At 40.2% G+C, this 13,152-nt stretch overlaps 1 protein-coding gene across 2 annotated transcripts; it reads left to right on the top strand.

The window, feature by feature from the left end:
- The first annotated feature begins 3,087 nt into the window (after positions 1 to 3,087).
- Positions 3,088 to 7,493, top strand: LOC135259184 (WASH complex subunit 3-like). Of its 2 annotated transcripts, XM_064343243.1 has the most exons (8): positions 3,088 to 3,207; positions 4,382 to 4,461; positions 4,564 to 4,662; positions 4,765 to 4,830; positions 4,944 to 5,063; positions 5,555 to 5,653; positions 6,098 to 6,162; positions 6,692 to 7,493. In XM_064343243.1, the coding sequence occupies exons 2-8, from the start codon at positions 4,411 to 4,413 to the stop codon at positions 6,783 to 6,785; spliced, it is 594 nt and encodes a 197-aa protein (XP_064199313.1). In that variant the 5' UTR covers positions 3,088 to 3,207; positions 4,382 to 4,410; the 3' UTR covers positions 6,786 to 7,493. The 2 variants fall into 2 exon arrangements, with proteins under 2 accessions (XP_064199313.1, XP_064199312.1); XM_064343242.1 differs by lacking the exon at positions 3,088 to 3,207 and having other exon boundaries at positions 4,276 to 4,461.
- Positions 7,494 to 13,152: the final 5,659 nt, after the last annotated feature.

Here is a 13,152-nt window from a genome sequence, read left to right as displayed (position 1 = left end):
TCATACATGCCACCGAGTTATTTTGTATTATTATGCTAATGCATAGAGAGGTCAGGTTACATATATAGCTCTAACAGGACGATGTGTGTGTCCTATGGTCTACAGCTCCCCACAGTAGTACAGTTAGTTCATTATAATTTAAATCCTTTGTTTTTCATGTTAAATACTTTAGTGCTCACATAAAGGCTCACGTGATTTTAAAGTTCTCAGCAACTGTTTTTTCATTGGTTTACTTGTCCAAGTCACCCTACACAGTAAAATGTCTAGTGTTAGTTCAACACTCAATAGATAATATTTGGTCCCAAATTCCAGAGTGGGTCCAAATGTCATCAGTTAAGTGTTGAATTAACACTGTTAGAGTTGAATTAACACGAGACATTTCACTGTGTAGATTTCATCCCACTCTCTCAGGCTTGGTTTCGATCCCCTTGACTCTTTCTTTCCCTTCTTGCTTGTCTTTTGCCATTCTCTCTCTCTCCCTCTTGAATTTTCTGACCTGAGGGTCTTGTTTTCACTCCACAGGACTTTGGAGAGGGGGGGTGGGGTGTGTGTGACAGCATCCTGTGTCCGCTCCAACCCAGTGACCCTGCCTCTGCTGCTGAAAAACCTTACTAGGAAGTAGCAGAGTCAGGTGTCCTGACAGTGCAGGACTGCAGACAGTGTGGAAGCACCGACAGAGGCCCTGCCTGTGCAGAGAGGGTGATGTTCTGCACAGACTCACAGTAGACAGAGACCTGAAACCCTGGGAGGAGGGCTGCTGATCCGTCTGGGCATGCAGTGAAGTTCACACGAGGACAAGGTCCGACAGGAGGAGTCCCTTAACTCCTTCCTTTCAGTATCCACAATTCCAGGCCTCCCCCCCTCCTTCCAGACCAGAAGATGTTCTCAGATCTGCCCTGATTGAAATGTGCATGCAAATTTTGTACTGCAATATTGGAGCCATTTAGTATCAAACTTCTAACAAAGACTGATGCCTGGTAAAGCTGATTGAACTGTAGGTGTGTTTCTCTGATCAAAGCCAGCCCTAAATTGCAGCACTTTTTATGGTCTACAGTCACGCAGTGCAACAGACATTGGCAGGGTCTAAGAGTGCACGCTTATGTGTGTATGAGTTGGTGGGTGTACGGGTAGGTGCAGGTGTGGTCGTGGAAGAAATAGAGACACCATCTAGGAGGGTGGAGAAAGGCTCTTATTTTGATATTTTGTGTTACTGTAGCAACATGCAGACATCCTAATGTTTTGATGAGTCTGGAAGGAAATTTCACGGTACCCCTTCATTTATAAAATCAAGTTAAGAATTTAAGAAAGGCTGAACCTGTAGCTTAAAATGAGAATGCACTGTGAGGCATTGAGAGTCAGTATTATGTTTTCAACATGGTGTATGTCAACCAGGAGTGCATACAAAAAAGTTTTTAAATATCAAAAAATTCTAAATAAATGCATTTTTGGACACCAAGAAAGGAAAACTTGCATTTCTGTCTTGACCCTCCAGACCAAACTCCAGAGTAATGCAATCTCAATTTTCATAGTAACCATTAACCATACACATATATTCTATGCATGTAATAAGTACTGTAAACAATGCCAATCCCCTTTAAAATACTTTAAAAAAATAAATGAATTAAATATGGGAACATTGTATCATATGGTAACAGTTAGTTAGGTTATATAGGGTTGTGCATACTTTCTGTAACCATGACATGTGAGGAAATAGCACACTTATAAGGTGAAGTATATGATGTATTATGTATGTACACTACTATGAACTTTTCATGTCATATCTCTTCCTTCTCTCTCGTGCTCTTCTTTTGAATTTCATGCTGTCACCACCATTGTTACTTGTAGATTTGGGTCCACTGGGAGCGTTCAACCTCCAGCTCCATACCTCAAAGTCTTCCGTCTTCATCCTACAGTCTCTTAGCTTCACTGTTGTCGAGTCCCCATCCACGCACAAGGATGGCAACTAACTCACCTTGTTTTCACCCAGAGCTGCCATGAAGGAGTCACTTCTCTCCTCAAAAATCAATTTCTGAACCCAGCAATGTGCACAATTACCAACCTGTCTCACTCCTTTTATTTTTTTAAATCTAAGTGTGTCCACACTTTCACCAATTAGCAGCCTATTGATTCACCTCAGACTTAATTTGATCAGTTAAATAAATTTGCAATTTAGCACAATAAGCAAAATGTCAATATGGGACTATTATTCTTTATGGCATGTTTAGCTTTTTCTGACATAATATGGTCTAAGAGGTCAAATAATCCCTGAAAACACAAAAAGCTTCTAATGAAGAAAACTGTTTTTTAACAGCTTGTTAAAATTCCAAGATTTCAGATGTGGTGAAAGGGAGAACCAGCATGCACAGGGTTCCCAGGACCAAGTTAGAGAACTATCTAGAGCAAGCTGAATCCATTCAGTTCTGCACATCCTCCCTTCACAAACTCAGCAGAACCCTCCCCTTTTTCCCCCAAATGTTGCACAGCTATTTGTACAAGCCAGGTAAAATCTTTTCTGGACTATTTTAATGCCTTGCTGGTCTACTGGTGAATTTAGTCAAGCAGACAATATATAAAGCCAACTTTACTGCAAGGAATATCCTTTCCCACAATGGATTAGGCATTCCAAGGCATTTTCACCGAGTTGTAACTTGGTTTACATGCTACCCTGTGGGAAAATGTCGTGAAAAAAGGTATGACATTACCACTTATTCTGATAAAAGGAAACATAAAGCAGTAACATACATGCACAACTATTAACAGGTGCAGGTAATACAGTATAGAAGACCACATAGTTCAAACAATATTTGTAATTGTTTGATTATTTGTAAAAATAAATATGCGCCTTAAATGTGCAGCAAAATTTATCTCTGCACAAATGGCCAACAGGTTGTTGGGCATATGGTCTTTGGTTCTTGATCAACAGTGATTTACTGAACGTTGGACTTGGCTGTAGCTGTGGTGTTTTCAGTCATTGACACCGTTTAGCCTATAAGAAGCACTTTACCTCCATCTAGTGTCAGTTTTATAAAATACATTTTAACTGAGATATCAGTGGAACTGGGCAAAATGTCATAATCACTCGCGCACACCCAGGAAGCTCCTCTCAGCAGTACCACGCTGTTCGGTTGAATGAGCCAATTGATTATAATGAACTGAAAGTGAATATTAGCTTGAGTTTCGTGTTGACGAGGAGCGGTGGAGCCAAAGGTGCACTTCCTTCTAAACTTCCTTAGTTGACTTAGTTAATGCACTCGTGTTTTAACTACTGCTTATTTTTGCATAGACTGTATGTTGCTGTTCTTGTTTGTGTTAGTGTTAATCAGATTAACCTACAGGGTCCAAGTTAAACTATGCGGTTGTTCCCTACACTTGGAAGAGTACTTCTCTCTAGGGTTTTCGACACACTTGTTCCTGGACACACTTGTTCCTGGTTATGGTTATACACTTTGTTGTACGTCGCTCTGGATAAGAGCGTCTGCCAAACGCCTGTAATGTAATGTACAAAACGAAAGAGAAAAAAATGAGAGAAACATATTTGCACAAATCTTCTATAATTATAAAGAACAATTCCTTCAATCCTTCTCAAAGGATGAAAAATGTACAGCCAGGACCAACAGCCCCAAAAGCGGCACAACATATTACAGCTTGCCATAACCTGAGGGACACTGAGTAACCATGTAAACATATACAATAAGTTCTTCTTTATAATATTATATTAACATTGATATTGTTATTGTGTGCTATTCTGTCCGCACTCATTATTTTACTGTGCATAAATGATGTATTTAATAGATTTCTGCATGCTCTGGCAACATTTCCATATGCATTTCCTACCAATAAAGCAACTTAAATTGAATTTAGTCTTTAGTATTTAGTGTCCCAGGATAGTCTGACAATAGAGTGAGTTGCTAACAAATTGAAACTACGACGGTTGTCGCGTGCAGGCGGTCTAGAAAGTGGTTGTTGCAGAATGCGAACATGGTAGTTTCAATATACTTTGTTAGCAACTTAGCTACTGTTTCAAAGCACATACCCGCTTAGAAATTCACGGTTGACATATTAACGGGTATAATTTACCACGCAGAACAAAACGAGAAACTCGCTTAGTCTTGTGTTAACCACTGACATTTTTTTCAGCAGAAATCGAAATTCCTATGGGAAAAACCATTGGAAATATGCCGAGGGAACCCATATATGGCTCAAAAATGCTAACTCACTTCCGTGTTTTAGGACTACAAACTGCAACACCCTATTGCCTAACGTTTCCGGGTCAGTTTATAATCACGTGAACTACATTTGACAGCGTTCCGAACAGGTTCCGAACTGCGGAACTGTGAACTGTAAACATAGCTAGCCAGTCTAAAATACTTTACATTGATAGAACACAAATATACCTGGAAGGATTCAAACATGGATGAGGATGGACTGCCCATAGTCGGATCGGGAATAGATTTGACAAAGGTGCGTATTATCCTGAAAGGTGGCCAAATATCCACTCCAGCTGGGTAATTAAATGGGGCTAGCTAGTTTTTCGCCAAAACCTGTTAATTGTGGTTCATCTAGGTACCAGCCATCCAACAGAAGAGAGTTGTTGCCTTTCTCAACCAGTTTATTGTGCACACTGTTCGATTCCTCAACCGATTCTCCACTGTCTGCGAAGAGGTAACTAACAAGTTATAAATACTCTCTTTCTCTTCCTTTTGTTTTGATGTGTATGATTGATCTGTCATCAGTGTTGTTTTCATTGTTGTCTCAACCTCCTAGAAATTGGCCAGCGTATCCCTTCGTATTCAGCGAATTGAAACTACTCTCAGTATTTTGGAAGCTAAGGTTTGCAATATTAATTACTCTAATTATTCTGCCATCCCAAATCAACTTGTAGCTCTTTTGTACAGTGGGTATTGAACTATGACATTGGTATCTGCTTGCATGCCTAATTTCAGCTGTCCTCCATTCCTGGTTTGGAAGATGTGAGAATAGAAGGGGTAGGACAAGCTGTCAACTCCAACGGTCCAGTGGTGGTAACCAGCCAGTCGGAGATCCCTGCAGCTGCTACTCCTGGGGTACTGTACTAAACACACATGCACACACATAGAACGCAAGTACAGGAATATATGATGGGAACTGATTGTTCAGATCATCTGAGATAATCTTTTGAACCTATGACTTCAGCTCCATTACAGATCCAACACATTTCCTCATATATTACATCCACCCTTGAGCCTCATTTTACAGTAAGTATTTGCTACTGTAGCTTTGACAAGTACAACAAACTAGGGAGTTTCATTTTTAACCCCTCTAAATTATTTCCTTGTAGTAATGTCAGTATGTGCTTCTTCAGAATACAGCACATTGGACACTTGGCAGTTTATTGATAATTTGTTCTAAAAAAAAAAACATTGTAATGTGCCATATATTTACATCACAACAGAATCAGAAAAGTTAATAGCGATGGTTGAGATTATTTCACATGCCCATTTAGTCTTGAAAAAAAGTTTAGCATCTGTGTTTGATTTAGTTTATCCATGCTGTCTGCACTGTTCCAAATATACAGGAGACACCAGACCAGCAGAGGACAGAAGTAGTCATAGAGAACGTCCCAACTGTGTCTACAGACCCACGTTATGCCAGATACCTGAAGATGGTGCAAGTGGTGAGTCAGAGGTCATAGGTCATGTGCAGCAGTGCAGTTTTCTTTTGTGAAAATGGTATAATTGGCTCCATTTTAATATAAAAAAGTATATTTCCATAAAGAGGAATTATGCAGAGGTGGGGGGTGGTATACACACCAAATGTCAAATGTGTCCATTTCTGAATGTAGCTTCTCAATAAAAATTGAATTACAAAAGAGAGAGAGAGACTATAATTTGAAGTACTTTGTCTTTTATAAAACTATGGTCTTAGATACCTTGCCTTCATCTGCTGTTACATTTGAGGTCTTTCAGCCTGAATTTAATGTAAACGTGAAAGAGATGGAGGAGAGTTGTCATCGTGCATTTGTAAAATCTATTTTGTGATGTGCTCTTCCTTGGAAGGAGGGATTATATGACAGCTGCTAAGGTTTGTTCTCACCAAAAACATTTTACTCCAATCCCAGGGCGTTCCAATCATGGCTATAAAAAACAAGATGATCCATGATGGCTTGGATCCCAACCTGCTGGAGTGAGTGTGTTTATACCTACATTCCCTGTTTCTCTGTATCAATCTTCATGCTCCTCCTCTCCCACTATTCCTATCATTCCCTTTATCAGTGCTTCTCAAACTGTGGGCTTGGGCTGACTTGTGGGTTGTGTGAAAGTTTGAGGTCGGTCATGTGATACATGTGGAGAAAATGCCTTTCTATAAATTGTACATTTTCCATACACAGATATGCACACATGAAGTTAAACACTGCTTTATTTATACAAGTAGCATTATATGTGCTGTGTTTTTTGTAATATTTGAAGAATGAAGGTAAACTGAAATTCATATTTGGACATTTTATTCTAAGTTTTAATAAAATGTGGGTAAGATATGTTCACTCATTAAGTGGCGTTGGCAAATTTGGAGAGCAAGTGCCCTGTACACTCTGCTCCTCTGTGGTGTGGCCTCAAAGGAATGTGTGACAGGAACTGGAGCTCTGCCTGCAGTGTGGTGATCCCTGGCAAATTTCTGTTGGATTAATTTGTGGAATGTGTCTGTCTTGCACTAGCACTCCCAATGCACTTGTGCCCGATGTGGGGAAGAAGGTTGCAGAGGATGGGGACGATCACAGCTCCAGTGGTGAATCATCCTTCAGTGACTGACTCCGTCTTTGCCTTAGCAAAAAATCATCGCTTGGAGACTGTCCCCTCCCAGACAGAATATAGAGTGGCATGTACTGTAATCTTACAGGGAGACCCTGTGCAGTGTAGGTGACAGGTAGAAGAGGAATGAAGGGGAGGCAAATATGAAGTCCTGCCTCTGTTCATGACTTAGGTCAGGATTTGGTCCGTCATATATGCTGAATGCCAGAAAAGCTAAAATAACTTTCAGCTCAGACCATGTGAGATGACCTCAAAAGAACTATTTGCACTTTCATGTCTGTCAGCTCTTAATTTTTTTCTTATTGATGTAATGACATTGTGATTCGCCAAATGTTCTACTACGGGAGTATCTAATCTTATCCAGAGGGAAGGAGTGGTTGTAGGTTTTTGTTTCAGCCTAGCACTACGACACCTCATTCAAATAATGAAATCATTACGGTCTTCAATCAGTCACAGACTTAGTGTCTTAGGTCCCTTAGTGCTGGGTTAAAACAAAAACCTTCATGCACGCCAAGGTTTAAACAAAAACCTGCATGCAGAATGGCCATTTTTGGATAATATTGTTCTGCAATATGTGGTGAGGAATTTTCCATATATAATAGTTATAATTATAATAATAATAATAATAATAATAATAATAATAATAATAATAATAATGTATAAAGATGTAACATAAAGATGCATAATAAAGAAACATTTCAGTTCTCATGTCCTGGTCACTCCGACAACAAATTTGTGTGGAGCCACTGCCATTGGGAGGTGCTTCCCCTTCAATGTGAGGTTTATGATATGTTATGAAAGTAGCTGTACATCCAGTGACAGATTATCACAGCCTGACTTTTTTTAGTAATCAGTTGCGAGTTAAACTAGGAGAATGTCAGAAAGACAATGACCAAAAATACTCTGAAAACAGCAGCTGTGAAATAAACTGTGGCACTGGGCAAAAAAGTAACTTCCTAAAAACACTAATTCAAATTTTTAAGGAAATGTTTTTACATTAAAAACCTATGTTACATTTACATATTTATTTTTCTTCATGGCAAGTTGTGTATATTCAAAGATAAACTGAGGCCAGATAAATAACCTGTGCATGACATACATAATTTTTATTTAGCTAAATCAATGGAGAGTTCAGAGAAAAATAAACCCCCACAGTTCTTGATTTCGAATGTTTTCACTGAAGGTACTTGGTTGTTTTTACGCTACGATATTTTCTACTGTCACTAGGTGGCACGTTTGGCTTGAATTTCGTCAAGCATGGCTGGAATGACGTTTGCTCCCATCATGCTGAAGAGTTATGCTAATTAGAATCAGCTGGTTTAGTGCATGGTGGTGGAGCAAATTCATGGTCAGTCTTTTTACTCTTTGAAGCCGGGTTACCCACTTCTGCCAACTTCTTGTGTATGCTGTGGTTGCAGGATGGAAATGCATAAGAGGAATAGAACATTAAATTAATAATTTTGTAATTTAATTGCACTGTAGTGGAAGCTCAATTTAGAGATGGGATAGTTTTTTAATGGTCTGTCGATTTGAAATTGATGGGAATTGCAAATCATATGGATTAGAAGATATTGACTGTTATTGTTTGTTAAATATTTTTGTCCTATCAGAGCTTTCAATGAGATATTTGTGATAAAGGAATGCCAACAATGAGAGCAGATGATTCCCAGATAATCAAAAAAACACCCAGAAAGTCTACTCTTTATCTCTCTCCTAGCCAAAAGAATTTGGCCTCTGTCACACACACAGTCACATCCACTGTAAAATTGACCATATTTTCCTTTTGCCTCTTATTTAGCCCTGACATTGATTCTATTTATATTTATATGCACATACTGAATTATTTTAATTGGTGCACCTCTGTTTTTAAAATAAATGCTGAAATCTGGTAATTTCTATGTATTTATGTTCTGGATTCTCTGCAACAAGTTACTTATTAATGGTCAGACTGAAAATAAATAATTCTCTAATTGACCTGCACATCTGAGGGATGTTTTATGAACCTTTTTTTTTACAAGATTGCCAACAGCATATATGGAAACATCAGTATTTTATTATTTAGAGCCACTTTTAATTAAAAATGTTGAGTCTGGGTATTTTAAAAATGTAGCCACTGAATTAATTCTGATTCCATTCCAATCTAGTGCTATTTAAAATGGATTCATTGTGACAAAATGGCCCAATATATAAAGTGTAAACAGAACAGGACTAGATTTCATAATAAATATTCTAAATGTTTTAACACAAAATTATCAAGTCAATACATTTCACAAATTAGTTGGAAATTGATGCATTTAAAACGCTGCATAATCGATTCCTTGAATAAATGACTGCAATTCCAACTTTAGTCAAATGTGTGAATTATGCCCCACTCCAAGGTGGAGGGCTTTGTCCCTGGAATTCTTATCGGTAGAGCACCATGTGATCACAGCAGGGGGATTAGACTGAAATCCAAGCCGAGGGAATTAGAGTTAACTTTAGAACAACTGTTTGGAATGGCACGATGCCAGACCACATGCATAAAGGTCAACACACTTTTATTGACCGACAGTCGGGACTGTCATCCCTGATTGGGTGACAGTCCAGGACCATCTCAGCGCTGATTGGGAGACAGTCCGAGACTGCCTTAATCAAAGACCTGGCTGTAGCTTGAGGCATCATCATAGCTGGATATAGCTTATTGTCTTGTTATAATTAGTTTTATCTCATTGTGTTTTCATGGCCTGCTAATATACTGTTAAACAGTAGCTTGTGGCTTAGTTATTGGCAGATGTGTCATAAGTGAAACAAAGTGAATTATAGATACAGGTATAGGCATCAAACAATCTTGCAACGTGGTATGTCAGATGGCTTAGTAAGTGCAAGAAAGAAATAGAGAATGTAGTATTATTAAAAAGCAAACATATTATGGGTATACCCATGTGAACTAGTCTGCGTTAACATGTCTTTACCGCCTGTGGTGGATGATAGGCAGTGACTCTACTGCCCTGATCGAAGGTGGGAAGCTCACTTCATCGCTGGGGACAAGTATAGAGAACAGACGTGATTAAGTGGAGGGTCCCTATGGGGGAATACTACGACTAGTGAATGTGGAGTGGAGTCCCCTGGTTGGATCCAAAATTAAGGAGCACTGGACACATGAGATTTGAAATCTGTATTAATGTCGCTGTAGTCCTAATCACAACATACTAATTGTACCAGATACCTGCTGCCCATTCCATTATGCATACATGGAGCAAATGAGTGGGTACACGGTCTAGTACACCATCACAGGTGTTTCAGGAAGTGGGTAGAGGTGCTGAAGTATCAAGTAAAGCAGAGCTTGTCCGTACCTAAAGAAGTAGGTGGAGTGGAGGAGTTGGATTCTTGGGAGAAAGGGGTGGGGGTGTTAGTGTGACCTTGGTGGTGAGAACCATGAGTGACAGAAGGAGGAGTGGTGGTGGCAGGTCATCAACTGCATGACCTCATTCTATTTAAGAAATCCTGGTGCCACTGTGGCGGTTCTGTGTGTGTGTGTAAGGGGGGGGGGGGGGGGGGGTAATATTTTGAATCAGAGAGGGGGTGATATTTATGTTCAATGCTGATAGACAGTTTATATTTATAACTAGCATTAGACTAACAGTAATGTTGTTGAAAGATCCATTATTATCTATTGCAAAGCCGCTGTCATCTGCTCATACCATTTATTTAAAAGAAGACTCCGTTCTGTTTGGATATGTGGCCCTCTGTGGTGTTTTTGGCTCTCTGTATGCCCCTGTGAACATGCTGACCCTGGGGACTGTGGTATGTGTGTTTGTTTTCATTTCACAGATGGATTCAATTTGCGTTAATGTGTATGTTTATGTGCTTGTTTTACAGATTATTACATGCTTTCTAAAGCTGTTACAGGAGTTTATAGTAATTGATGCTGTTACAGTAGTTACATGTCCTTGCACATTCACGTGTTACAGATGTGTTAGTAATCTTTGTCAGATGTGCCAATAGTTACTGAATTAACAGATGAGTTTTGTGCCTGAAAACACGTATTACACATGCTTCCTGCAGCGGCAACAGGTGTGTTTAGTGTGTGCATATGCATGTGAATATCCAGCACTGGTAAAAGATGTTTCTAAATAAGCATAGCTGACTTGGGAATGGCCAGGGGTGTTTCTGGGCCAGGTGACATGTTTGCAAGCCATACTTCATCCCCCTGAGTGACAGGCTATATCTGTGTGGGCACTTTCACCTGCATGTGTTTAAAAAGAAAAGTGTTTATGGTTGGAGGGCAGATGGTTCTCGCTGTAGGCTCTAACAGGCTCATAAAGATAGGAAGGTTGAGAAGCTCTACAACACCCAAGCTGTAGCTGAGCTCTGCCATTTATAGGGCATCCTGTAATCCTGTAAAAACAGTATAATGAGATATTAGTCATGTAGTGTTCTAGGAGATGGTGGACAATATGAGCCTGTATGCATGCGAGAATGGGAATGTGTGGGAGGGTGTTTGTGTGTTTATGAGGGGATGGCAGGTCCATGTCAGTGGAAATGAAAAAGAGTGGGCAGCTGGGTTCAGTACAGCAGGATAAACAGCCTCCCCAAACATACCTGACATGCCACACCTCACATCACATAGACGTGCATTCCCACAAAGGAGTGACATCATAAATGGTGTTTAATTTTGACAGGTTTGACGCGTCTCTCATATCCGTTTGATCTCTGCAAGCATACAGCTCTGTTTCTCTGCCTTAATGTCCCTCTGATATCCAATTGCAGCACTGTGCGATGTGGTTCATTCTGTCAGAGTGTCCGTGAAATAAAACCGCAGTGTTGCTTAGTGTGGGATCTTCATGTTTGAGCGCGTGTTTCAGCTCTGCAGCTGCACTTGCACTCAGGGGCCAATATTTTCCATCTCCATCCATGTCCTTCTGTCTTCTGGCCCAGCAGGCAGAAGAATCTGACCCCGGGTGCCGAGGAACTTAGTGCCTGTTTATCTTCCTGCTCTGGGTGGAGCCTAAGCGCCATCAGTCGAGTGTCAGTCACTTCTTGTCACTCGCTGCCAGCTAGTCATCATCACAAATCTCCTGGCAGCACCATCAGAAATTCTCTGGCAGCACCTCCACCCACCTCCTACTGTCTTACCATCTGTCCCCACCCATCCCAGAAACAGCCTTCAAAAGCCCTTTGTCCCTTATAATCTGTTATCTAATCAGTTGATGGAACAGTTCCCAAAGATGTCATTCCAATTCGGCTGTTTTGACAGATAATACTGTGGCGAGAGAATAAAAGTACATTATTACAAAACCATGCAGAGGATCCTTGTGTTCACCCCCTTTCACAATTCAATTGCTTGAGTTTCTCTGCTAAGATTGAACTATTTCCCTAAGCATGGAAATACCAGTGATTCAGAGAGAGCAGGGGGCTGGGATTGAAAATCCTTCAGCACCAGAGCTGAAATGCCCTCGTAGAAAAAGTCTAGAAAATGCATTTGAACTTGCACTCTGGAACTAAATATAAAATGTAATCAGGACACCTGTGAGGTTGCTGTCCTGGGACAACATTCAGAGAGATGTATGGAGAGACCTCCAATGCTGCCATAGCCACTTCCTCGTGTCAGAAGAGATAATTTTGTAAATATTACATGGATATATTCATCCTAACAACATTCTAATTTCCTTATTTCTTGGGCTGGTGTATGAATGTGCTTCTATCTTTGCACTCCAATGTGGGTTCACACAAATATTGTTTCCCAGGATAAATAGGATTTTCCCAGTGCAGGAGTTATTAAATAATGAAGTTAAATATGTCTTAGGTTGTGCATGTGGGGTGGAAGTGAATTCATAATAGTAGTAATAATAATGTTTAGGTGTGTATACGTGTGGGCTTACTGTATGCAGGTGCCATATTGCAGGTGGCAGTTTTCAGCAATCAACTTTGTCCCCACAAAATGCTTTATATCCTTGGTCAAGCAGCATTTAAATATATTATTATAGAGTCCACTGGTGACAGGACAGGCTGAGTTGGCCCAGAAAAGCCAAGCAGGATGAGAAAGGCAGCTGTGGCGACTTCCACACAGCCGCTCATCCATGTGAGGATAAGCTAGTGTTAGGAGGCTGTCACATTACTGCTCACTGGACACATCTCAGAGATGACTGACTGGGGCCGCTGAAGAAAATGTTGTGGTTCCAAGCACAAGGTTGTTTGTTATTTCAGAGATAAGGCCTTAGTGTCAGCATGTGGCTTGATCTAAGACAAAGGGGAAAGGTTCATTGCCCACAGAGGCTAATGTGACCTTTAGGAATGCTTGTTCAGTGTGGAAGGGCAGAATATGCAGGCCTTGCTTCCATCCTGATTGAATTGTGGTGTGCAGGGTGGCTATGTGACAACTGTACTG

The sequence above is a fragment of the Anguilla rostrata genome, chromosome 7 (assembly GCF_018555375.3).
Source record: "Anguilla rostrata isolate EN2019 chromosome 7, ASM1855537v3, whole genome shotgun sequence".
NCBI classification, from domain to species: domain Eukaryota; kingdom Metazoa; phylum Chordata; class Actinopteri; order Anguilliformes; family Anguillidae; genus Anguilla; species Anguilla rostrata.
This window is presented reverse-complemented; position numbering and strand designations above follow the sequence as displayed.

What these genes read in the sequence shown, in the direction of transcription:
- LOC135259184 (XM_064343243.1), top strand. Translation starts at nt 4,411, where the DNA reads ATGGATGAGGATGGACTGCCCATAGTCGGATCGGGAATAGATTTGACA. An exon ending in TCTCCACTGTCTGCGAAGAG is followed by an intron (nt 4,663 to 4,764) that starts GTAACTAACAAG and finishes TCAACCTCCTAG; the next exon opens with AAATTGGCCAGCGTATCCCT. An exon ending in TCAGTATTTTGGAAGCTAAG is followed by an intron (nt 4,831 to 4,943) that starts GTTTGCAATATT and finishes GCCTAATTTCAG; the next exon opens with CTGTCCTCCATTCCTGGTTT.